This window comes from Myotis myotis, unplaced genomic scaffold, assembly GCF_014108235.1.
Source record: "Myotis myotis isolate mMyoMyo1 unplaced genomic scaffold, mMyoMyo1.p scaffold_m19_p_2, whole genome shotgun sequence".
Taxonomy (NCBI): Eukaryota; Metazoa; Chordata; class Mammalia; order Chiroptera; family Vespertilionidae; genus Myotis; species Myotis myotis.
The window spans coordinates 210,815,905-210,841,788 of record NW_023416324.1 but is presented as its reverse complement, the minus strand read 5'-3'; the positions used below and the strand labels follow the sequence as shown (position 1 = coordinate 210,841,788).

The following is a 25,884-nucleotide window of genomic DNA, read 5'->3' as shown; positions in this document are numbered from 1 at the left end:
TCCCACCCCACCAGACAAGGCCGGCCCCCCTTCCTCCCCTCTCCATCCCCCCACAGGGCCCCCACCCCCATCTCAGGGCTGGGCATCTTGCCTGCCTGTTGCTCTGCCAGCGGGGTCCCTCTTATCACTGCTCCACATCTCACATCGCCAGCCAAGACTTTTCTTCCCAAGATGTCTATTTGGAAAGGAATTCTCGTTGGGTACTTCTCACACACACCCTGGTGGCTTTGCCAGATTCTCAAGGGAGCGGCCCCACGGGGTGGCCACCTGCCATCTGTGGGCTGAGTGTGGAAACTACAGCCGTGGCCACTGGGGAATCAGGATGGCCCGACATGTGAGCCAGCCGAGCCCCCACTACGCGGTCACTTGATAGATATTTGTGGCGCACCTGCTCTGTGCCAGGCACAGCCCTCGTCACCGATGGCCCTGCCCTCCTGCGTCTCTCAGTCCAGGCCTCAGTGAAAGCCCCGGGCCTCAGCCTGCTGGGAGCAGACAGCAGGGTGCAGCAGCCAGGGCTGCCCGGGGCATCCCTGGGCTCTCTTGCCTCAGTTTCCCCTCTGTTGAAGGAGGAAGTTCTGCTTCACAGAGCTGTGGGGATAAGGTCCTGTGTCCTCAGAGCAGTGCCTGCACGTGTCCTGCGTGCGTGTCCGCTCTGTCTTCTTCCTTCAGTCCGGGCTACTTTCTGGGGCTCTCAGTGAGGCACTGAAAACATCTAATCTGCCATTAATCCCATCTGTTGTATTTTCCTACCAAAATGGACAAATATAATAACACCAAATTATATTCACAAAAGAGCAAGTTATAGGCAAGTACATAAGGAGCTCCATTTCTGTTAAAATGTTATACAAACTTGTAAAAGCAGAAGATTGGAGCAATCCCCATTGGTGGGGCACTGAGCGAGTTATCACCATTCACCAACATGAAGGAATACTACGCAGCCATGAACAAGAGCACAATCTCTGCAGCGATCACAGAGGCCCCTGTGAGCAGAGTAAGGTGGAGGAGAGCTCACGCGCACATTATTGTTTACCCAAGACAGGCGAGAGCTGGGAAGGCAGCCAGCTCTCTGTGTCTGTCTTTCTGTCTCTCATCTATATACTACCTATCTGTACATTTATATCCATCTGTCTATCTATCTAGGCTGCTTCTATTTGAAAAGTAAGCATTTAGAGGCTAAGCCATAAGTATTTTGGTGGGGCTTTTTTTCCCAAGTGTTTGTTTTCTTTTTAAAAAATATATTTTTATTGATTTCGGAGAGGAAGGGAGAGGGAGAGAGAGACAGAAGCATCAATGATGAGAGCGTATCATTGATCAGCTGCCTCCTGCATGCCCCCTACTGGGGATTGAGCCCATAACTTGAGCACGTGCCCTTGACTGGAATCAAACCCGGGACCTTCCAGTCCGCAGTCCAATGCTCTATCCACTGAGCCACACCAGCTAGGGCAGCCATAAGTATTTTGAAGGGTACCTGTGGGGATGGAGAGTAGAAGGACCTGGAATAGAAACACACCTTTGTTGTATAGACTGGAACCATGCAAATATTCTGCTTACTTGTAAAACGAGTTGACTTTTAAAAAGCAATCCTTAAATACCAGAAATAAAATAAGACAAAAGAACCAAATGTGTATCCAGTGGACGGCCTGGCCAACCAGAGCTATTCCAAGTGGCTTTAAAGAGTGGGCATTTGAAAGTCACCCCTTGTGGGAAACACACTGAGGACAAAAAGAACTACAAAAATGAAAGGATGCCTTAGAGCAGCGGTTCTCAACCTGTGGGTCGCGACCCCTTGGGCGGTCAAATGACCCTTTCACAGGGGTCGCCTAAGACCATCCTGCATATCAGATATTTACATTATGATTCATAACAGCAGCAACATGACAGTTATGAAGTAGCAACGAAAATAATTTTATGGTCGGGTCACAACATGAGGAACTGTATTTAAAGGGCCAGAAGGTTGAGAACCACTGCCTTAGAGCTTTTCCAGGGACCACGCTGTGGGTGCCATTATTTGGGACTGCAGTGTAAGTGTGATTTTCAGGGCCTGTCATTACCTGTGTTCTGGGGAGTGGAGAGCTTTGGTGTGAGGAGCTCTGAACTTGAAAGGGAACTATTGGCACAGAATAGCCAGCAAAAATTAATAAAAATGCATAACGCAGACACGCTGTAAATGGGCTACTCTGCATCGTCATCTAAGTACATATTGGCGGGCGGAGGGGGGGGGGCGGCTCTCTCTTCCTCCTCTGTACCTCCTGCCAACTGATTTTCTGTAAACACAGCAGCCCCATTTCTAGCAAAATGGCATGTATTGTTTAATGCAGCCAAAGCCTAGGCCAGGGGTGGGCAACCTTTTCGTGAGTGCATGCCAAAACCAGCAAAATCTCTGACTCAAAATTCTTCTGCGTGCCAACCTTAATTTTTTGAGAACATGTTACACCTACTTGATATATCTTAAGGTGTACATATGTGAAGAACCTTGAAGAAATAATAAAATTCATTCAAGCGACAAAAACACAGTATATGATGATGAAAAATACATTTATTTTTTAATGTATACATGTTATGTAAAATTATTTATCTAAGATGCACCTACACTGAATTTATCTGAAAAATAAAAAAGTCGATATTAAGAAAAAAATTGTAAATGGAAGATTATAAAAGAGTGTTTCGAGTGCCAGCAAAAGTTACTGGCATGCCATGTTTGGCACGCGTGCCAGGGGTTGCCCACCCCTGGTCTAGGCCATTCTAAGAACAAAAGGTGAGATATATTGTTCAAAGTTTACTTACAGTTTCTTAAAATGCCAATGGCCTCCCCACCTGATCAGTTACTTCCCTCCATAAGCAACAGTGAGATTATCATGATTTCTTGGGATTTTTTTACTATTAATTTCCAAGGTCAGTAAAACATATTCACTTTTCCATAGTCACATATCATTTTAAAGTTATGGAGCAGTGGGTCGAAGTTACACATGGAACTAATAAAATAGGTTCTGCAGAAGCCAGGGTTTTCATGTTATAGCAAGAGCTTCAGTCTGACTCCCCATCCGAGTTCTGGAAGGTGCGTGCGGGAAGTCACCTGCCGCATCCCAGCAGGTGGGCCAGGTGACCTCCCCTGTGCTTGCTTACGGAGCACACACGGTTCCTGAGCTGGAGGAACTCAGATGAAAGCGGCTTTAATTAATGTAATCTTTACATTATTTTCAAACACATCTCCGCTTTGTGACTACTCATTGCATCTGTAATTTAAAGCTTAAACAAACGATCCATTATTTAAACACTCGTTTTTCATGTGTTGAAGGCAAAGTCAATATTTATTATTAAAGAATATGGCTCAAATATAAGACCGATCTAGTGGGAAGCAGGAAAACATCAAAGGTATGGCGGTAGAATAAGGAAAAAATGAATTCATTTCTATGAAACGTGATCCTCAGATCGCCCCCTCCTAGGCTAACGCGCTTTGCTTTACCTTATGTGCGCATGTGCACGAAGCAGAGGCCCCCCACTCAGCTGCACCAATGCCCCCAGGGCAGGCCACCAGCTGTGCCCCACGCCCTGCGTTCACACCGCACGTGTATCATGGCGATGAAAGTGGAAACTGTAAGAAAGAAAACGGAGGGAAGGCAGCAATGCACCCCATCTCTCACACCCTCATCCCTCACCCCGTGGGTGCATCTGCCGTAAGGCACTCTAGGAGCAGAAGGGCTAAACTGTGGGGAAGAGGTATGTTAACTTCACAAGATACTGACAAACAGCTCTCTAAGGAAGCCCAACCATTTCAATCTCCCCCCAGTGCTTGCTGTATATCTCTACATAGACACACACGAACACCTATGTATACATATATACACATGCATACATACATACATGTATACATGAATATACACTATGCACACATGCATACATACACATATACACACATATACAAATACACAGTGAGCACACACATATACATATATACAAATACACACATACATAAATATATACATACATATTAATACACATATATACATACACAAATACACCTACATATATTAACTTTGTGTAAAGACAATTATTTTATATAAATATATACATATTTAATTATGTATAGTATATATTTTATATATATTCATATACATATATACATATTACATATAAATAATATATACATATACATATAATTGTTTTTAACAAAATTAAAGACTTCATTTTTTAGAGCTGTTTTAGGCTTACAGAAAAATTACACAGAAGGGACAGAACTTCCATAGACCCCCTCCTCTCCCAGGCCCTTCAGCCCCGCCACAGTTTTCCCTATTATTAACATTATTAGTGTGGTATTTTGTTATAATTTACAAACCAATATTGATAAATTGTTATAAACTAATAACTTAAAATTAACATTTAAATTGAGTAAACTAACATTAACATTTAAATGAATTAAACATTGACTGACTTTTTAAAAAGCTTCCCTTTCTCCACATCTTTAGATCAATTTTTAAAGACTTTCACTTTTTAAAAAATGAAATCTTTATGGTTGAAAGTATTACATATGTCCCCTTATTGCCCCCATAGACCCCTTCTAGCCCACCCCCTTCCGTCCCTGACCCCCATCCCCCACCCCAGGCCTTTACCACCCCCTTGTCTGTGCCCATGGGTTATGCATATATGCATACACGGTCTTTGGTTGATCTCTTCCCACCCACCCACCCTCCCCCGCCTTCCCTCTGAGATTCCCCAGTCTGCTCTATGCTTCTACGTAAAGACTTGCAGCTTCAGTGGAAATAATTTTTCTGCAACTAGCTGGTACCTGCGTACAGCTCCACAGCGTGCAGAACAGGCAGCGGTGCGTGCGTGAGAAGGAGCGAGAGCAACGACCTGGGTAAATATTGACAGGGCAGTCCCTGAGGGGCCGGGCACGTGGGTGCAGTCCCCCAGCCCTGCTGCTCCAGGCGCAGAGTTCAAGGAGACACGCCTGCCTGTGGGCCAGGGGGTTCTGTACGCCTGCCGGAGGCTCTTTTGGATCTATCACATAAAACTACCCATGTGCCTTTCTTCATGTCAGTAAAAGACTCATGTTGTAGTTAAGTACTCAACACCTGACGCACGCATGTTTTCCAGGGTTTCTACCAATGTTCCCTGGCTAAAGCTCACCTCCAGGATCTCTGTCGTCTTCTCATCTGTGTCTCTTACCGGTTATCACAGAAGCCATGACGGAGGGAAGGCCGTGCACCTCAGAGGGGAGACATTTACACGGACCCGGGAAACACTGGGCACCTCGTGTGGCTAACAAATAAATCAGTGGAAACATTAAAACAATATATTGTTGTTTTTACTCAGGATTTTAACTATTTGATTTGCAAAACAAATCAAAAGCCTCTGCAAGCAGACACTGTAACATTTGTAGTAGTATTACTTATTAAAAGTGTGAAATATTTGAGCCTCCAGCCCAAATGGGCCCGGGCTTCCAGGACAGTGGTCAGGGCTGAGTGCGTGGCCCTGGCCCTGCTGAGCTGGCTTCCTACGCCCTACCCAGCACTGATGAGGCACAGCCTGCCAGGATGGGCAGTCCCAGCCGGCAGGAGCTCTCCCCGGCAACTCAAATGTATGGGAGAATGGAGTGCCCCCCACACCGTGGCTGGGCACAAGGTCAGAGGCAGGAAGAGAGAGAAATTGTGATTGTTATGAAAACCTTCCATTTTTCTATGCTACACTGTCTAGCATCAAATCACAGGCCATGTGCCAACAAATGAAAACAAAACACCTCATTACAAGGAAATTCAGAATATTAAGAGTTAATTTTTTTTAAAAAAGATGAATTCTTCAACTTTTCTAGGGATTCATCTGTTTTTCTTTCCTTGGCTACGTAGACTTTAATTAACCAAATCATAAATTTTGACTTATTCTTGCCCTTTTCAGAGTAGACTACGACATAGTTATGAAATGACATATTTTTAAGTCTAAAATCTCCCTACGTGATCTGTGCTTATAGGAAAAGTACAAGGAACTGACTTGGCATGCTTTCTGGCCCGGCTCCAAAGCAAACGCTTGCTGGCAAAGTGTTTGCTGCAATACTGATAGTACATGCTCTACAATTAAACATAAACTCATAGGTAAGTATGGTTTAATGAAAGATTCTTAATAGAATTCATATATTCCCTGGAAATCTGTAAGAGATAAAAGTAAATAACAATGAAGCCCATGTACAAAGCAAAGAGTTGAGCACAGATGGGAGGAATTTAAATAAAATAAAATTGCCATAAAAACTGCAATTAAGAAAGTAAATAAATAAATTAATAAACCCTGCAATTTAAATACAAAATCGCAATAATAATCAGCAAGTATCTACATACTAATGTTAAACATTTATTTGCAAAGACAAATTAAATGAATATTAAAGATAAAAAACTATTCTGAAATTGCTAACTGAAAATCTTGAAGTTGAGGTGTGTGTGAGATTGTGTGTGGGGGGGGGGGGCGGGGAGGGGAGAGAGAATGTGTGAGATTATGCATATGAGACAGGGCTGCATAGAAGAAAATATTTTCTTTTTTAAAAAAAATATATTTTATTGATTTTTTACAGATAGGAAGGGAGAGAGATAGATAGAGAGTTAGAAACATCGATCAGTTGCTTCCTGCACACTCCCTTCTGGGGATGTGCCCTCAACCAAGGTACATGCCCTTGACCGGAATCGAACCTGGGACCTTTCAGTCCGCAGGCCGACGCTCTATACACTGAGCCAAACCGGTTTCGGCTAGAAAATATTTTCTTAATTACTGATGTTTTCTATGGAAGAAGCTTCCTATGCACAGGCCCCCACTTGGAAAGCAGAATTGGGTAGATTTTATTATAGGTCATGAGAGTCAAGCCATGTCCTGCCTGATCTTAAAATGTGCCACACCTGCATTCTTCCCATTTAGAAATGAAGAAATCAAGGACATTCTGATTCTTTCTGATGCAATAGAGATATTTGGAACCAAGCAGCTTATAGTTTACTAGAGGCCTGGTGCACGAAATTCATGCATGGGGGGCGGCCCTCAGCCCAGCCTGCACCCTCTCTAATCTGGGATCCCTCTCACAATCCTGGACAGTTGGCTCCTAATCGCTCACCTGCCTGCCTGCTTGGTCACCCCTAACTGCCCCCCCCCACTGGCCTGATTGCCCCTCACTGCCTCCACATGCTGGCCTGATCGCCCCTAACTATCACCCCTGCCAGCCTGGTCAACCCCAACTGCCCCCCTCTGCCGGCCTGGTTGCCCCCAACTGCCCCCCCTGCCAGCCTGGTTGCCCCAATTGCCCCCCACCCCTGCTGGCCTGGTCGCCCCTCATAGCCTCCCCCCCCCCCCAACGCCCCTCGCCAGCCTGGTTGCCCCAGCAGCCTGCTTGTCCAGTCGTTTGGTCGTCTCTCACTAACCACCCTGCTGGCCTGGTCGCAGGCAGCCATCTTGTGAGGGCGTGAGGGTTAATGTGCATATTACCTCTTTATTATATAGGATGAGAAAGGGCCACAAGCTCCCACATCAGTGTAAAATGAGGAAGGTTTCTAAGTTGATGCTTCAGAATAGTGCTAAATTCCTTTCTTGCTACTGTACCCTGAGAGCCCAATGCCACCCTGATTCCTTACATAATCTGGGACTGCCCAAATTTGTCAATACAAAAGAAGTTTGTGACCCTAATCACCCAAAGCTATAAGATATGAAAGACAAATGCCTATAAAGGCACCTTAGATTTTTTGGTAAATGCCTTTCCTCATCCCTATATATAGAAAAAGAACTTCCATAGCATAAAGGTGCCAAGGAATTTTTAATCTAGGATGAAGCTATTCATTGGGAGGTTATCCAAAAGTACACACATTAGATTGCTAAAGAAAAAAAAATCTATTCCTTTAAACAAATGCAAAACAATAACCATAAAAAAATACGCCATTCTCTTTAAAAAATTCTAAACCTTTCTAAAACCTTCAATTTCTGAACTTCCATTTCCCCTATTCTACAATAAGTAATGCACATTCTAAACCTTAAAAGAATAGAATAGAATAATTATTAAATTCCTCCCATCTGCGCTCAACTCTTTGCTTTGTACATCAAAATAGAATAATTTGGAAAAGCCCTTCTAGCACCTTGCAGAACGTGTTGTCACCGTGGCAGCTGGGAGGACAGCGAGCTATGCACGCAGCAGGCGAGGGCATCGGCCCGGGCTCCGAGCCCGCTTGACGCCAGCGGTAAAGTCCTCAGTATGAGACTTCATTGCATAAGGACACGACGATGTTGGTGTCACAGGCTTGTCAATTCAGTTCCACTCTAATAGAAGTTATTAAAGACTAAACTGCAAAGATTGAGTAACTACCTGCCAACCTGTCTGGAACAGTCGTACGCCCAATATCCATGCACAGAGTCATCACCTAACTTCAGACTCCAATGGAAGGACCGGTTTATAGCATTGACTATGATTCAAAAACCTTCAAAACTTCAGGCTTTTAATGTCCTAATTGAATCCGACCACAGAAAAAACGATAATGCAAGAATATTTCATTCGTTACAAGAAAAAAAAAAAAAAGTAATCGACTTACTGCCTTCTGGAACCTATTGTTTCACAAGATCAAAAACTTACATTTTTGGAAAGCATTCCTGGGCAAGAAGGGCAAGCCGCAACCTTGTCCTGAGGGTGTGTCCCTAGCCCGACCCTGAGGGCGCGTCCTTGCAGATTATAAAAGGCTCCTTCAGCTGGGCCGTGGGATAGAGGCGATGTTGCTATTTGCAAGGCCGCCCCAAGGTGGAAGACTGGATGATTAACGTAGCAGTATTTACAGTCTGTCTCCTGGAGCCCTGTATTCACAGCAGCCCAACAGGAAGAGAAATGGAAAGCACACATGGAAGATTGTGGGATCCCGAAGGTGTCACTTACCGTCTGGTGATGATGGGACTGTAATGACAGGATGGGTCACTGCTGGCACACGCTCTTCTAAAGAACCAGAAAAGCCCTGGCTGGTGCTGCTCAATGGTTAGAGCGTCTGCTGGTGCACCAAAGGGTTTGATTCCTGGTCAAAGGCACATACCTGGGTTGTGGGTTCACAACCCGCCCCTGATGGGCCCATGTGGGAGGCAACCAATCAATATGTCTCACATCAATGTTTCTCCTCTCTCTCTCTCTCTCTCTCTCTCTCTCTCCCCTTTCCTCCTTCCCTTCTACCCTCTCTCTGAAAAGCAATGGAAAAAATGTCCTCAGGTGAGGATTAACAAAAAATAACAATAATAAAAATAAAAGAACCTTAAAAGACTAAGTAAAATGTGCAGCATGTGACAGGTCCAAGATCAGCTCAGTACTTAAAGTTGTAGAATCACTCAGACTTGATGTTTTTGGATGCCGGATAGGTTAACATTTTACATTCCTCTGAAAAAGTGATCATTAAAGAAATTAAGTTCAAAGTTTATTATATGCTGAGATAGAAAATGAAACCACAGAGTTGCCCTGTTTTTGCACAAGAACAAGAGATGGAGTGGGCCGCACACAGACAGGCATGGTGTTGATGTGCATTAAGGACAGAGCCCGCAGGGAGCAGCAGGCGCCTCCCCCTCGCTGTGCTCGCGGCTCAGAAGCGTGCAAGGGCTCTGTTTCGGGCAATGTCCTTTGTGCAGGACCTTTGGGGGGGGGGCCATCGTGCATTGTCCCAGGAGCCACCCTTTGTTCCTGTGACAGACACAGGCCGCCCCATGACTAGACACACGCGTTCCTTCCTCAGGTCACAGGAAAGGGATTTAGACACATCGTCGTTTCATCCATCCCGGGAAAGCAAGGAGTTTTAAAAGGCCGTCATCCCAGTCAACACATTCTAGAAAATCTCTACGTACCCCAGTCACAATGCGAGGTGAGGTGATTTTGGAGTTTCTAAGTCACGGGACTTCAGTCGCACACGGAGCCTTCGCTGGAATGTGCACAGTGATACCGTACCTCGGGGTTTGCAGCCCATTTGTGGAGCCCTCGAAGGTTGACACCGAGGAGGAAGCGTCTGGAGAGGTGCTGAAGGACCAGGGCTGGCCCAGGACTTAGCGCGTGGGTTTACAAAGTGAAAGGTGGTTAGACAGGAGGCCATCATCAGCTCTTCTTCGTCTTTTTATTTATTTATTTTTTAGCACGCGCAGAACAGGAAGGCATATCCTGCATCATCTTACGTGACGGTGTTCCTGGACGGGGACCCTTCGATGACCATGTGATGTTGGAAAATCTCTTCCACTCGCCGCACTGGTAACAAAATCAATCAGGTCTGGGGAAGGCACGCGACGTTTCTGTTCTTGGTTTGGAGTAAAGGCACAGCCGAAGGCTACGAAGCTGGAGTTGGTCCCAAGCTGAAGAAAAGGGCGCCTCACTCAGCTGAGTCACCGGAGCCCAAGTGGACGTTCTCCCAGCCATTTGCCCTGCGGCCTCGAGGTGCCGCAGCCCCGCAGAGTCAGAAGTCTGACTGTGGCTGGTGAATAATGGGTTAAATCATCCCGGCTCCGACCCCACTTGAAGGCAGGTGTGGGGTGGGGGGTAATTATAGCCAGAGCTCCCTATGGAGCCACAGATGACACAGTCAGTTAGGAGCCCCGTAAAGTCATTTACTGTTTTTGTTGTTGCCTTTTAAGTGAAAAAGGAAAAAGTATAGGCCTCTAGTTAAAAAAAAAAAAAAGTCGAAGTCCACAATTTCTCTAAAAGTTCTCACACTGTTTTCAACACAAGAAAAGAGACCCAACTCCACACACAGGACATGGCTGATTCATGAAGACCAAGCTTTGTGATGGTCCTATCGCGCTAGGGGTGTTGGGAACCCCCTCATCCCACAATGAGTGACGCCATCTGGGAGCTAATGCAGGTACAGGCCCTGCCAGAGCTATTGTTCTGATTCTAACCTGGCGTGCTGTTCATTGAAGTACGATTTGTTTCAGTTACATATTTTTACTGCTGCTTTTAAGATGTGTCTAAGAGCTGAAAATCTAGCCACACACAGTTCAGCTCTCACCTTCTAAGGAACTGGAAAAATCACTGTCCAACCGACCAGAAAGACAAACAAGTACAAAACAAGATCTTTGCTAGGGACACCATGATTCTAAGAACATGAGACACGGGTAATTTTTTCCACTATGGTATTTTTGGGAAATTTCCACCGCTCTTTTTAAAAAATGTTTGTATTGATTTTAGAGAGAGACAGGGAGAGGAAGAGAGAGAGATAGCTACACCGCCGAGAGAGAGAGAAACATCACGGAATGGCCACCTCCCGCCCACTTCCCCACTGGGGATCGAGCCTGAAACCCAGGCATGTGCCTGACTGGGAATCGAACTGGCAACCGCCTGGTACATGGGCCAATGTCCAACCCCTGAGCCACACCGGCCGGGCCCGCTGTTCTTTTATTGCCTCCATCAGGAGGCTCTCACAGGCCGGCACAGGGAGGCCCTGGAGAGCTGTGTAGCAAAGACGAGGATGTGTGGGGGCGATCCACATGGAAGTCCGGGTTTCCGAAAGTCTGTGAAGACACAGAAATTTCACGTGATAATTCCAACTGGATATAATAAATTCTGGTGTTTTTTAATGTTTCAAAGCTTTGGCAGTCAAGAGAGTATGTTTTCCCTAGCACTTAGGGGACACACCTTCCCACAGGCTCAAGTAAAAGGGTGGAGTCCCTCCTTTCCACAAGGCTTCTGGGCTGGGCAAACTCTTCTTCTCATTTCCCAAAACCACGGTCTCAGATTTTAGGTGTTGCTGTTAGGATACAGCACACATGGTTCTTACCGCCTCTGCACCTAGAACACTGGTTCCCCGGCTAACACAGCCACACGTGAAACGACCTGGCGCCGGCTCACAGGCAGTCCCACACCGTTCCCCCGGTAAGTCTACGCGCCCACCTTACAGTCTGGCCATCGCACTCCTGGGCGTCATCCGACAGAAATGCAAACGTGTGCACACACAACTATGAGCACACCAGTGTTCACAGCACCTTTCATCTTCAGAGCCCCAAACTGGAAACAACTCAGAAAGGCCTTCAGTGGGGGACGGGCTGAACGAACTGTACATCCACACAACAGACTCAGCAACAGAAGGGAACAAACCTCTCGGGGAGCTCTCAAGGGTGTGATGCAGTGAAAAACAGCCAGTCGTCTCCATCCCCAGGAGGGGGCGTGCAGGAGGCAGCCGGTCAATTATTTCCTCTCATCACTGATGTTTCTCTCTCTCTCTCTCCCTCTCCCTTCCTCTCTGAAATCAAAGAAAACATGTATTTTTTAAAAAGCCAATCTTAAAAACAACAACATACTTAGTATACTGACGGTGATGATACACAAACCACAAGTGATGAACTTGTACAGCATTTCACACACACACACACACACACACACACACACACGCACGCACGCACACACACACGCACACACACACACTGTCCCTCGGTTGCTGTAACAGAATACCACCGACTGGGCAGCATATAAAAACCCCAGAAATGTGCCTCTCACGGCTCTGGAAGCTGGAAGTCCAAGATCAAGGTGCCTGCAGATTTGGTGTCTGGTGAGGGCCCACTCCTGGTTCACAGACGTGCCTTCCCGCTGTCCCCTCATGGTGGGAGGGCTGGGGTCTCTTTCAGAGAACAATGATCCATTCCTGAGGGCCGCCTCCCAGCCTGACCACCTCCCAGAGGCCCTACCTTTGTGGGTGAAACTCTGGCTCAGGCCACGCTCCAGCTGTCACGTAAGGGGACGACCCACTGGCATTCCTGAGGATCTGGGTCCCCCTGCGTGGAACAGGCCGAGTCCAGAAATCCCAGGTCCTCCATCCTCCCTCTCCCTGGGGAAGTGTGCTGGGCCAGGCTCTCTGTGAAGGCACAGGCGGGTCCAGGCCCCATTGGAGGGGCACCTGCCCCTGGGGGTCTCACCCTTTTTTCTGGAGCAACGGTGGGAAGCAGACCCGTCAATGGGGAGAGAGTGGGCTGTGCGGCTCCGAGGCGGCGTGGGTGTGGAGTGCCACGCTTCAGGTGTCTCTGGGAGTGCCGGCGCCTGCACCTGGGATGGTGGGGCCCAGGAGGGGGAGCCTCAGCTCTGTGGGGAGCAGGGTGCAGGTGGGAGGGCAGGTCCAGCCAGCTCTGTCCAGGCAGCTCAGGGCCATGTCTGGTAACTGCGCTGACTGCATCACCACCCAAGTATGATCATCTGGCCCTGCCACTGAAAGCAAGGACCCCTTGATGCTGATGCACTCAAGCAAGACATAAAAACTGAGGAGGAACCCTGACTGGTTTGGCTCAGTGGATAGAGCATCAGCCTGCGGACTCAAGGGTCCCAGGTTCGATTCCGGTCAAGGGCATGTACCTTGGTTGCGGGCACATCCCCAGTGGGGGGTGTGCAAGAGGCAGCTGATCAGTGTTTCTCTCTCATTGATGTTTCTAACTCTCTATCCCTCTCCCTTCCTCTCTGTAAAAAATCAATAAAATATATTTTTTAAAAAAACCAAAAAACTGAGGAGGAGGCAGCCAGTGGTCCAGCCATCTCCCCCTTTCTGCCAGCATCTGTTTGTTGTTGTGTTTGGTTTTTTTAAATCTTTTTTTTATTGATTTCAGAGAGGGAGAGGGAGAGATAGAAACATCAATGATGAGAGAGAATCATTGATCATCTCCTCCTGCATGCCCCACAGTGGCGATCGAGCCTGCCACCCAGGCATGTGGCCTGATCAGAAATCAAACCGTGACCTCCTGGTTCATAGGTTGACGCTCAACCATTGAGCCATGATGGCTGGTCCCGGCATCTGTTCTTTATGCAGTGAAAGGACTGTTTGCAGGCGAGTCTGTCCCAGGGCTGTTAGTGGAGCCAAGCGCCACGTGGTAATCTGACTTCACCAAGAAACACAGGGTATGGATGAACCGAGAGTGACGGACAGCACCTGCCACCGCCACTGCCCAGGGATGCTCTGAAAGGTCGACCGTAAGCAGGACCGGCAGGCCTGGTGCAAACAAGAAGGTGCTCGGAATTTGCTGACTGTTAAAAGAATGAACCCTTCACTGGCCAAATGAACTGCTACCCTATATATCAAACATATGACTCAAGTGTGTAGGACATTTCCGAGTTCAAATCCTTAGAGGACTGGATGACATGTCAGGTGGTGCATAACTTTACGATGACCATCCCTCCGATCGCAATATATAATTGTTAATCCTGCTCCAAGGATATTCTCTCCATTGATTTTTAGAGAGAATGGAAGGGAGGGAGGGAGGGGGGAGAAAAAGAGAGAGAAACATTGATGTGTGATGTGCAGGTTGACGCTCTAACCACTGAATCACACCAGCCAGAGCAGGATATATAATTTAATATTTGACGGATGAGGGATTGTTCCAGACCAGCAGCCCCCCAAAAATGCCTGGATGAAGTTTTCCCCTGTCTGGCTCCTCATCTTTTTTGTGTCTGTTTGCTAATCTAAGCTTTGCAAGAAATGCTACCTGCACCTTATTTGTTGACCTTTTTTAACCCCTGGGAAAGCCTCTGAGACCTCACAGAACATTTCAAGTAATCCAAACGTTCTACAGGTTCCAGGCTGCAGAGAAATCAAACTGTCTTCGGCAGCAGGAAAACAACTATTCTCCAAATATATCAAACTAGTGGCCTTGTGCACGAAATTTGTGCACATTAAAAGGGGATTAGAGGAAATATTTTAATATTGCTATTTGCCCTTTCTCTCTAATAGAAGTGTCAGAGATGAAAGAAAATTAGTAAAATGTATATGAAAATCTTCCTCCTGTCAGAGTCTGGGGTGCACCATGGGACCTGGAGTTAAGTCCCTGCCCACCCACGTGCGCCTCAAAATAGTGTGAGACCCAGACCCGGCTGGCATCCCCACACTGGGCTAGATTAAGACCTGTCTGGTCCCACCCTTGTCAAGCCCCGCCGGGCAGGGGGGCACAGCCTCAGGTCCCCTGGCCCAGCACTGGGGGAGGGGGGCGGCTTGAGGTACCCCAGCCTGGTCCGGGGCACGCACCTTGAGGTCCCCTGTCAAGCCTGCCAGGTGGGGGACACAGCCTGAGGTCCCTCGTCAAACCCCACCGGGAGGGGGGGCACAGCCTCAGGTCCCCCGTCAAGCCCTGCTGGGCAGGGGGTGTGGCCTGAGGTCCCCCGGCCCAGGGCGAGGGGAGCAGCCTGAGTTCCCCTGGCCCAGCACTGGGGCAGGGAGGCACACCTTGAGGTCCCCTGTCAAGCCCCATGGGAGGAGCGGGGGCCACAGCCTCAGGTCCCTGCTGATTGCTCATTAAGGCTTGTTATGGGAACTCAGCCTCCACTGTGCATGCAGCCATTTGTGTTACGGAAACCCCTGCCTCCGCTGTGGGCACCGCCATCTTTGTTGCGGAGTAATGGTCAATTTGCATATTCCCTCTTTATTAGATAGGATGCGTCCAGTACTTAGAACAGGGATTTGAGAGAGGGCCAGCGATTGAAAAACACAGGTCACAGCACCTTTTATTTTTCATTAAACAAACTGATGGGACATAAAATACACTAACTTCTCCAAACAGTCTTAATGAACTTCAAAACCAATGGCAATGTCCCGACAGCGCCTCCAGGTGGGAAGCAGGAGCCTTACACCTTTGGACACAGTAGCTTGGAAAACATGCGTGTAGCTGGGGAAACACACGTGTAGCTTAGGAAACACATGTGCAGTCCGTGACTCTGCCTCCCATGCCCAGATTCTCCAAAGCGGTTTCCTGTGGGACCCAGAGGTGGCGCCTGCAGAGAACAGGTCCCAGCGGACGGCCGATCCAGAGGCTCAGTCCCTTCCTGCCGCCGGGCTCAGAACTCAGGAGTCAGAATTGGGGTCCAACTCCCCAAGGTTCGCGCCATCTTGTGGCCCAGAATGACACAACATTACAAATCCAGAGGCCCCCAAATAAATTCTCATGATTTATTAATTTAGAACAACCGAGATGGATTCACAGAGCCTGGTGGCCACAAAGGCTGGAGCCAATTTGCTTTTATGGCTACAGCTGTGCAACTGGGATCAGTTAAAAAATGAAACATTCCTGCCAGTGAACAGTGATACAGGCGCAGAACAATCTACAGTCAATGACTCAGGGCTGAGCAGAACTTGGGGTTCTAGCTCCCCAGCTTCTTCCACATGCACTCAGAGAGCAACTGTCTTAAGACACCTGAATCCATTCTGCCTCAGACAGCAGCCCTATGAAGACCAAATCCATCCACGGGAAACTCAGGACTCCACCTCACTTTTACGTGGAGTTCTCACTTATTATAACAAGAAGTGTTCTTATTCGTCCGTTATTTAAATGAACAGTGGTAGGACACCAGGCCACACAACCTATGTTAGGCTCTTCAAGAACATCCGGTGCATTCTTACTCTAGGCACAAACACAACTTCTTTAAAAAAATAAAACTGTGATTTAAAAGGCCTTTGCTTCACAAGGAAGAGGAGTAAAGGGAATGCTAGCAGACGTTTGATCATGTCTGTTCTGTTTTCTTTACTTGGTCATTTGCCCTTTATATTCTGCAAATGCAAAAAGAAATTGTCAGTGTGTTGGTGATACTTAAAAAATATCTTAGGAACCCTGGCATTCTGGGCAATTCCGTGGGTACCTGGACCCCTTATATTTGGAGAATGGAGACAATATTTTAGAAAATCTATCACCCCTCACCCAAATTCCTTTGATGAAACTATTATGTAAAAAGCAGGTAATTATATACATAAATAACATAAAAATAACTATCATAAATTAAAAAGTCAAACAATCTCCCACAATTACTTCAACCATCCGAGGCGAGAGCTGGGAGTGTATGCATGAGCTGTGTGGAGGAGGGGGACTCTACAGGCCCTTCCACGGCCACTGGGTGAGGAGTCTCCTCAGTTTGTGAAGGCGTGTATTGCACAAAACAAACTCTAGCCCTGTCCTCAGAATCTCGCCATGCGGAACAAAGCAAGTGCTGAGAAAATTCATTTTGCGTAGCAAATCGTCCTCAGCCTCACCGGCAATATCACTTAGCTCCTGCCGACTCCTATTCAGTCTTTCTTCAAGAGGATCTCCCAAATCATACAGGGTCTGGGGCAGAGTGAGCAAGGACAGATAAGGCAAATTTATCATTTCATTTTGGACAGCGTTAAAAATATTAGGAGAGTAAAAATCAAACTTTGTTCTGTTTCTCTGGCTGAGGCAGGAGGGCGGGCTGCTGGTGGGCCTCATCCTCGCCCACCACCTGGGATGGGTGCACGGATGAAGGGCGTGTCCCGGGAAGCAGATCTGGTCGCTACTCAGCACGCTCATGGGCGCATTAATGGCTCTACTGCTGAACTAACCTCTGCTTTCCTCACTGCCTGGCAGGAAACAGCAGTATCACTGTGTCTTACAAAAACCTATGCTTTCCACGCCTACTCCACATTTGTAGAGAAAACTGATCTTGAACCACGTCAACCTTTGGAATTAAAGTTTAAACAGAAGAAAACACATGAATTTCTTCCCTGTTCTTCAGTTCAGGGGGTTTTGGCTGAGCCTCCACCATGATAAATACATGTGGTGGCAGGGAAGTCATTCCCAAAGGTGCCACCAGCACGGGAGCACGAGGCTTCCTTGTTGCCCACAACTGTGTGCCCCTTTGCATTGGGGCAGCTGTGCAGACTGGACATGGACCAACCGTCCTACAGTGCAAATGACGTTTGCATGTTAAAATAAAAAACAAAAAAACATGGCCACAACTGAGTTTTGAATACATAATATATGCTTGAAATAAAGTAAAAAAAGAAAAAATGATCCTAAAAATCAATTAAATTACGAAGAGGCCTTTATGCCTGAGTCAGCGACCTCATGACCCCTGGCCTGGGATGAACCTGAAGCCAGAGGGGGCCCTGTGCTCTCACAGCCATCTTCTCATACATGGTTTCAGCCCAAAGTTGTGAAACAAATTCGGCTCAACTCAGATTTCAAAGTGGAGACTCAGTGTTAATTGAACTTCTACTTGCTCACTTGCAAAAAATATCCAGGAGCAAGGAGAAAGCTGCATGTCACTGCAGCTTGTTGCCACACGTGGGACTGTCCACGTTTTGATACAGTAACTGAGTTCCAGAGGAAAAATAAAGCAAACCCCTTATGCTCCCAATAACATAGCACTCGCCTCCTGGGGTCCTGCTTCTCTTGAAGTGTGGCTTTCTGGAGCAGTGTCCACCAGACCCACTTTTGCTGGGGAAGGCTGGAGGCGTGGCCACAGCCCAACCAGCTGTCCGGCTAAGGCAGTGCCTGCACCCTGCCTGGGTCTACAGACACCTGTTGTAGCCAAACTGGGAGACCATGCTGGTTGCTGCGGGATTTGGAGACAAGTCTGCAAAAGCTAATCAACCTTACTTACATTGCAATGGATGATTCTTTTTTCTGTTTGGTATCCAGCAAACAAATCTCAACAACACACAAGGAAGCCCATCTGAGGTTCCCTTGCAAGTCCTCCACCAGGCGCCTCAGTAGCTGTACATCTGCTGCTGCTGCTCGGCCTGCACCTGGGGCTGCGCCGCCGGCGGAGGGGCGGCCTGCGGCTGCGGGGCTGGCAGCACGTCAGTCTGGGGCACTGCCCGCCACGTGAGCGGGTGCTGGTCACTGAGCTGGTTTCCCAGGGGCGTGATGGAGTTGACCAGCGTGGTCAGGTTGATGAAGTGGGCCACGGACTGCGGGTTCGAGGTTTCCGGCTGGGGGTGCAGCTGGATGTCATTCTGGCGGTTGTGTAACATGGCGGAGCCACTGACAGTGTCAAAGGTCACGGTCAGGATTGAGTTGTCCAGCTGCAGCTGACGTTCCGGGGTGGTTAGGTGCCCAACGGCCACCGGCTGGAGGTTGGTAAACTGAGTCCCGGCTGCCGTGGTGATGGGCGTCACGGTGATGTTGGTCAAGCCAACCGAGCTCGATGGAGTGGTCACGTTCGGGTCCCCCAGAGTCACCACCACCTGGAAGAGCCAACATAAAACAGTGAGTCCCTGAACAGGGGAGGACACAGGTTCCCTCTCCACACGGTGACAGGCGGGTCATCATGCTGGAATAAGCACAGGCCCAAAGGAGAGAGCGAAGCATCTTTGGGTAAAAGGTTAAATCAAGTTAATTTTGTCCTGAAACAATAACTCTGGTGAAAAGGAGAAAAAAAGATACAGACATAGCATAGACGCCATTAGGTCGAACTGAGAAGCAAATGATTCCACAGGCTAGAAAATAATGGAGAAAAGTAATAATGAGAAAGACAGATCACTGTATATTCGCCCTCTAAAGGGCCTTGTTGGTGGGCAGTGAAAAGCCCAACTAGAAAGCCAAAAGGGCAGCGAACAAGTCTGTGGGAGCAGCAGCTAACAGATCACAAGACAGCAGCTTTCTTCCTCGTGCAGAGGGACGGAATGCCACGGAAACGTGTCCGTGCAGCACCAGACACACTGACGCGAGATTTGGGGGCCTCAAGCCAAAGCGGGGAGGATGAGCAAATGGGAAGATTCTATTGCAGGCAGCAGATTGGCTGGCCACCTGCAGCCTCCAACCCGCTGGACGGCTCCTTCGGTTTGCAGGGTCCACTCTCCCTGAGTGGGCGGCAGGTGCACTGGGCCATTTCCACAACGAAGAGACACTCTTAGACACCCCCGGTGCCCAACCAGGGGAGCCGGCTTTCCTACCATCCAGGGTGTCCTGCTGCTATTCACAAGGACAAGTGTGATTTCTAGGTCTACACTGGGAAATGCTTAGGTGGGAGAGCTTAGGTGAAAAACGGCGCCCACAGGCGTGACAGACAGGGAGGGGAGCGGGTGGGTACATGTGGGCCCCTACCCGCCTCAATCTCCCTCTCCCCCTGCCCCCGGCGCCCAGGGCAGCTGCCCCCCGCACAGTGACTGGGCCCCAGCTCCGGCACAGGAAGCAGCACCTGCTGGATGCTCTGCACGGCAGAGTCAGTCTCGTCGCCCACAGCGCCCGTGAACGTGGGCTCCTTCTCCGAGTACTCGCTGAAGGCTGCGTCCTCCGGCACCGGGGCCCCTGCCTCCTCCTCCGGCTTCTGCTTCCTCTTGTGACTTCTCCTGGCGGCTTTCACGGGCTTCCCTTCTGCTAAATCTTCCTGCTCCAGACTCAGCTCAGGCTGCGGGAAAAGAAGTTTCAGCCACTTGCAGGTCAATGGGTTGTGAGCCCAGGTGGCCAGTGTGGGCCGGGGACACATCCAGGGTCAGCGCTGAGGCTCTCGGGCCTTCAGCTGCCGCAGGAAACACAGTGGCCACAGTCTGATCACTTTATTTCTAAAGATTGAGGCAAGTTTCAGGGTTTTTTGTTAAGTGGAGGAAAATACATACAAGTCTTATTTTAAAAAGCTACATTTTGGGGTGAAATATAAACAAAAACATAAAAAACAGAATTTTTAAGCCACTGTTTCAGTCCTGAGGAGCTCAGCCTGAGGCTGCAAATGTTTTCACATCAGGTTCTCATCCCCAGAATGTCTTGGATCAAAACAGGTTTGACCACAGGAACAAGACAGTCATCTCCTCGGGGGACAGCCAGCAGGCCCAGCCATCACGGCGACCCAGAGAGAGCCCCACATGCTTCTCTGGGAGCTGGTGCACCGCGGCCGGTCACTGAGGCCCCTGGGTAGGGCTGTCCAGCCAGGAACTCCACTCCGGCCCTCCACCCTCCAGGACCTCTGGAGCCACCCCATGAGACTCGGTCCGCTCCAGTGGCAGAGACACCCAGAGGAACCTGCCAGGCCTGGTCACCGTGGCACTGCCCTCACACGGTGGGCGTGGGCCTCGGGGGCACTAAGGTGTTCTCACACTCACTCAGTCCAACCTGGCACCTGAGCACTGGGCTCAAAACACCATTTCAGAAAAAAGAGGTAGAAATAGGACTTTAAAATAGCTCAGAGTGTGACATGTTCTCTTTATAATAAAAGAAATTTTTATGAAGGTATTGCCTAAAAACTCCTTTAAAAAGTAGGTTCATCTAATACATTTAAAGTGAATTTTCGTATGTAAACTAATTATGCTAAGCTTTCCTGGAAACTACCTGTGATGGTTAATTTTAAGTGCCAACTTGGCTGGGTTAGGGGGCCAATTGTGTGGTCAAACACGGTCCAGATGCTGCTGGGAAGGTACTCTTTAGATGACATAAACATTTAAGTCAGTGGACACTGAGTAAAGCAGGCTTGCTCTATATTGTGGGGGCCTCATCCAATCAGGTAAAGGCCCCCGGAGAAGGGCTGAGGGCCCTGGAGGAAAAGGGAATTCTGCCTCCATTGGCCTTCAGACTCGAGTTGCAACATCAACCCTGCCCTGGGTCTCCAGTCTGCCCTCTACCCTGCAGATTTCAAACCTACCAGCCTCCATGTCACATCAGTGATTCCTTAAAGTTCTAGAAACTTACAGAAAGTAAAAGGCTCTTGGAGAGATGACTGACCAAAAAGATGGAGCATGAAACAAAGGTGAGACACAAAGCATGGACCACGGGGCTTCCCAGAGTGCTCCCGACTGCTGCCTGGGTTCTGGAGGCCTCGCCCGAGGGTGTCTGCGTACCTGGAAGTCCCCATACCTCCCCCCCACCCCCCAAACACAGGGCCGCTCTGTGCTCACCTGCACAATGCCGATGGAGGAGGCGTCAATGGTGGTGGTCTCCGGGAGGTGGTCCAGGTCGTCGATCCTCACGGCCAGGACCTGCAGGAGAGCCGGGGCAGTGAGCCGGATGACTCTCCTTCCTCTGTCATGGGCATCATCCATGTGTCCATCAGCAGTGACCCTGGAAGCCTGCTTCCAGAATCCCACCCACTCCTGTCCTGCCCTCATGCCATGTGCCCTCACCTCCAGTGTCTGCAATGAACTTGCGCATGCAGGGAGCCCCTGGCCCGTCTGGGCATCACTTCATGTCCACCCACTCATGCCCGAGGGGGACACTGTCTTTCCTCCCTTTTTTGTCTACGAACGTGCTTTCAGCAAATAACATTTCAATGAATCGTGTTATTTCATATCAATGTCCCATAGGAATTACCAAGAACGAGACATTTGTACCTTAAACACTACTTTTTAACCTGCCCCAAGGTGGGTACCTCCGCCCCCACCTTCTCTCCGTGAGCCACGCTGCCTGGCCCTGACTGCAGCCCCCACGCCATGCTCACTCCCTCCCGGGGCCCACATGTCCCTTCCACCAGCTGCGGGTCCTCGTCCATGAGCCTGCCTCTGCCGGTTGCCCCTGGACTGGGGTTACTTAAGCAAATCAAGTCAGATGTGAGACAATGGAACACGCATGCAGAGAGCGAATGCACACTCCAAAAAGGTGTAAGGAAGGCGAGCTACTAACAAAGGGAATTCGCTGTAGAAACACTAGACACGATCAGGGGAAACTGTAAAAGCCTGTCTGTAAGTGTTCCTCATCCAAACAGCTGGTGACCCCGGCACTGCGGGAGGCCCCACGTTCATTAAAGGCAAGGATTAAAAATGGAGAATCACGTAGAGAAATGACCATAACTTCACCCCCAGGAGAAAACCACTGTGGACTGTTTCCTGCCTTCCTTTCCTCACCCGTCTCCTTTACATGATAAAGGTGAGTATTGCAGACACACATACAGCGCGATGGATGTCGCTGTAGTGCTCACACAGCGCATCCTGCTTCTTTACAATCTTATTTAGAACTGTTTATAGAGCCAAGCACACTGTTAACCATCTCTAACTTAACCCATCCCCCTGGCTTGACATGGAGGCGTCCGAAGAATCATTCATAAAGCAGTGGAGACACTGCCCGCTGCCTTCCACAGCGCAGCCACGCAGGGCCCGCCCGCACGCTCGCTCTGAATCTGAAACCTCCTGGCTCACTCGTGGATGGAGGGGGTCCTGCACGTTAGCGCCTGCATCTCTGGGATTCGGTGAAGGGGAGTGCTTTTTCCTGTGCTTTAACCAGAGGCAGGTCCTCTCCCGAACTGCCTCTCACAGGCACACTGAATGCTTATCGTCTCTGATAGTGAAGTCGGCGTCTGTAAACGACGGTAACATCTCACACGCACCTGCCAGCTTGCTTGCTCATTAACCACGTCACTTCTAAGTGTTACGTTGCTTACAAGTCAAGTCTGAGGTTTTTGCTCGTGACACCTTTCATTGCTCTTCTGCTTATAGCCTTTCCCTCTGGTGATCTGAGAGCTGGTTGCCTGCATTTCCTCCCAGTTTTGCTTTCCAGTTTGCTTCTTTTTGAAGCACAATGAGTTATTAAAGCCCTGGACCTTCCTCTGGAACAGGCTTCCAGATGAGCCAAGTCTTCTTGCTTCCACAAGTTCTCCCTCTGGGTCCTCAATGCCACCCCGATCGCCCCCAGCACCACCCGGACACGCCCTGCTCTGCACATTTTCTTAGCCACTCAAAGGAAAGAGTGGGGCAAGGGGCAGGCTTGTACTTTCATCTTGCTGTGATTCCAGTGAAAATTAACCTATAACATTAGCAAATAACAAGCAAGGCTCTTCTCTCTGTTCATTCAGTGCCTCCCTCCCACATGCAGGTGCTGCAGTGCAGAGGGAACCTAAGACCCAGGCCCGGCCTCGAGGAATTCCAGGTCTGCAAAGGGAGACAGACCCCTGAGCAAGGGTGGTGGAGTCTCCGGTCAAAAGAAGCTCGCACCAGGCGGAGGGCAGAGAGACCAGGCCGGAGGGGGTGGGGGTGGGAGCAGGAAGGAGGATGCTCACCTCCGGGTGCTTGCGTCGCATGTGTCTGCTCATGGAGGCCCTGGTGGACACCTTGGTCCCGCACAGCTGGCAGCTCTGTGCCTCGACCTTGTCATGTGTGAGCTGCACGTGCTTCTGCAGCATGTACTCGGTGACGTACTTCTTGTCACACACGGAGCAGGTCCACTGCTTGCCCACTACACACACACACACACGCACACACACACACGCACACACACGCACACACATGCACACACATGCACACACACACACACGCACATGCACACACGGAGGAAAAGACAAGCACAGGTCATGAGCGAGGTGGTCCCACAGCCTGCAGGGTAGGCAGGAGGGCGCCTCACCCTCTGCACGTGCTGCTGGGACCGGCCCTTGGTCAGGCCAAAGGGGCAAGCACAGCCTGAGGTGAGCAGGACAGTGGCCTCCTCCCTCGCTGAGTGTGGAGCCACATCATTGCTCCAATAATTGAAAATTTAAGAATAGATATTTGAAAGTTGTACTGGGCTGGTTTTTAGGAGGCAACGGGCCACCACTGAGGCAGGACGGCACTCGATACCCTAAAACAGTCTGCAACGCAGGGTCACACAGCTGCCCCCGCCCCAGGCCGCACCCTGCTTACCTGTGTGGATGAGCTTGTGGGTCTCCATGGTGTTTCTCTCACTAAAAGTCTTTCCGCACAATTCACACATGAAATCTTTAATCCCTGCAGAAAAAGGCACACTAGCTTCAGATGTTCGCAGTGCTTCAACCACACGCAGCGGGAGTCCTGTCCCTGACACAGGTCGGCACTTGGAGAGGCTGCGGGACGGGAGGTTGCCAGGAGACGGGCACTGAGCTGAGGCTTGGAAACTCTGCCCTCTGCAGGTGGCTTCGCAAGGTGCTTCCTCAGGAAGGCTGGCATGTCGGTTTCAGCCCGGGGCCCACGGGACTGCCAGGCATTCCCAATGAGCAGAATCCGACTCAATGAGCTTTATTCTGCATTAGCTCATGACAAGGGAAGGCAGACGCCATGCTTATGGAACAGGTGGTTACGTTACCCCAGTGCCCCCACAGGCCATCAGTCGGGGGCGATCATCCTGCTTGCCTGGGGAGCAGGCATCGGGTGAGCAAGACAGATGTACTCCCCAAACTGGCAAGAATGTGGACCCGAGAAAGCCTCTTAGACAAAGGTTCCTCCAAAATGGAGCAAGACAAGTGAGTGAAGGGCCCACCAACTGGTGCTGTGAGCACATACAGAGCCCCCAGGAGGCACAGGGCCTGGGTTCATCGTGGCTGGAGGAGGCCGAAGGGGCAGTGGGTGCTGCAGCAGGTGGAGCGCGGAGGCTGGCACAGCAGAGCAGGACTGTGGAACGGTCCAGTTTGCAGCACTAGAGGCGGGTCAGGACCCAGTCCTGGGGGAGCAAGAAAGCTTCCCGGAGAAGGTGAGGCAGGTAAGGGGCGCGCTTCCCAGGCAGACAAGGGCAGCACACTGTGCAAGCCCAGTGCGTGGGGACCCAAGCCGACCTGCGTGGTGGCCTGGACAGACAGCTGAGGCACACAGGGAAGCTGGGCCAGGCAGTGGCAGGAGCCAAGGCCATCGTAGTGAGGACAGGGAACGCGGTAGAGAGGCTCCTGCCAGGAATGTCCGGCTCAGGCAAATCCCATCACCAGGGGCCAGCTCCCTTCTGTTCTGGTGTCCACCTGAGCTCCCCTCACACACCCACGTCGACCCACAGGTCCATGTTTACAAACAGGGGCTCACATGTGATGTTGCAGAGGCTGCTTTTCCTTCATGAGCTCTATGTAAACTACCGAGAATCTCATCGCTTCTGACAGCTGCATTCTTTTTAATGGCTGCACGGCTTAGCCATTGCCCTGCCGACGGACACTTAAGACGTCCCAGGATCTGAGGTCAGCTGTACAACCTCTGGGACCCTGCCTGCTCCCTTCCTAGGCACACACTCCCACGGGGAACAGCTGAGCAGGGCAAGGGCCCTGCAGAACTGGCAAGTGTCACCAAACTCACGCGGGCGAGTCTGGCAGCGCCTGGACTCCTGTGCACATGCGCAGTGACACGAACCAGGGCGCCTGGGGGACGGGACGGGATGGGACGCTTCCTGGATGCCCGCTGCTGCCCCGCACCTCCCAGAGCAGAGCTCGCTCGGACCCCGGCCCGCGGGGAGCCAAGGACAGTGAGAAGCCGCCAGAGGCGCTTCCTGCCGTTTCGGCAGCAGGCCCGGCGGCTGCCCGCACGCCGGCGCCGCCAGGACTCA

General features: G+C 49.8%; 1 protein-coding gene and 1 long non-coding RNA gene across 6 annotated transcripts in view; both read right to left on the bottom strand.

The window, feature by feature from the left end:
• Positions 1 to 1,349: 1,349 nt before the first annotated feature.
• Positions 1,350 to 9,054, bottom strand: LOC118677637. Of its 3 annotated transcripts, none has more exons than XR_004974440.1 (4): positions 8,585 to 9,054; positions 4,784 to 5,259; positions 3,464 to 3,592; positions 1,350 to 1,493 (listed from the first exon to the last, which is right to left on the bottom strand). It is a non-coding gene; the product is annotated as an uncharacterized LOC118677637 (long non-coding RNA). The 3 variants fall into 3 exon arrangements; XR_004974441.1 differs by lacking the exon at positions 8,585 to 9,054 and adding an exon at positions 8,094 to 8,549 and having other exon boundaries at positions 5,128 to 5,259; XR_004974442.1 differs by lacking the exon at positions 8,585 to 9,054 and adding an exon at positions 8,094 to 8,549 and having other exon boundaries at positions 5,167 to 5,259.
• A 6,353-nt stretch (positions 9,055 to 15,407) lies between these two features.
• PRDM15 (PR/SET domain 15) overlaps positions 15,408 to 25,884 on the bottom strand; it is a 50,184-nt gene continuing 39,707 nt past the window's right edge. For 2 of the 3 annotated variants that reach the window (XM_036351395.1, XM_036351394.1), the window contains 5 exons: positions 24,252 to 24,335; positions 23,636 to 23,811; positions 21,546 to 21,626; positions 19,859 to 20,068; positions 15,408 to 18,905 (listed from right to left, as the gene is read on the bottom strand). In XM_036351395.1, coding sequence (XP_036207288.1) covers positions 18,426 to 18,905; positions 19,859 to 20,068; positions 21,546 to 21,626; positions 23,636 to 23,811; positions 24,252 to 24,335 — 1,031 coding nt within the window. In that variant the 3' untranslated portion in view covers positions 15,408 to 18,425. The remainder of the gene's footprint in view (positions 18,906 to 19,858; positions 20,069 to 21,545; positions 21,627 to 23,635; positions 23,812 to 24,251; positions 24,336 to 25,884) is intronic. The other variant, XR_004974233.1, reaches the window with a different exon arrangement.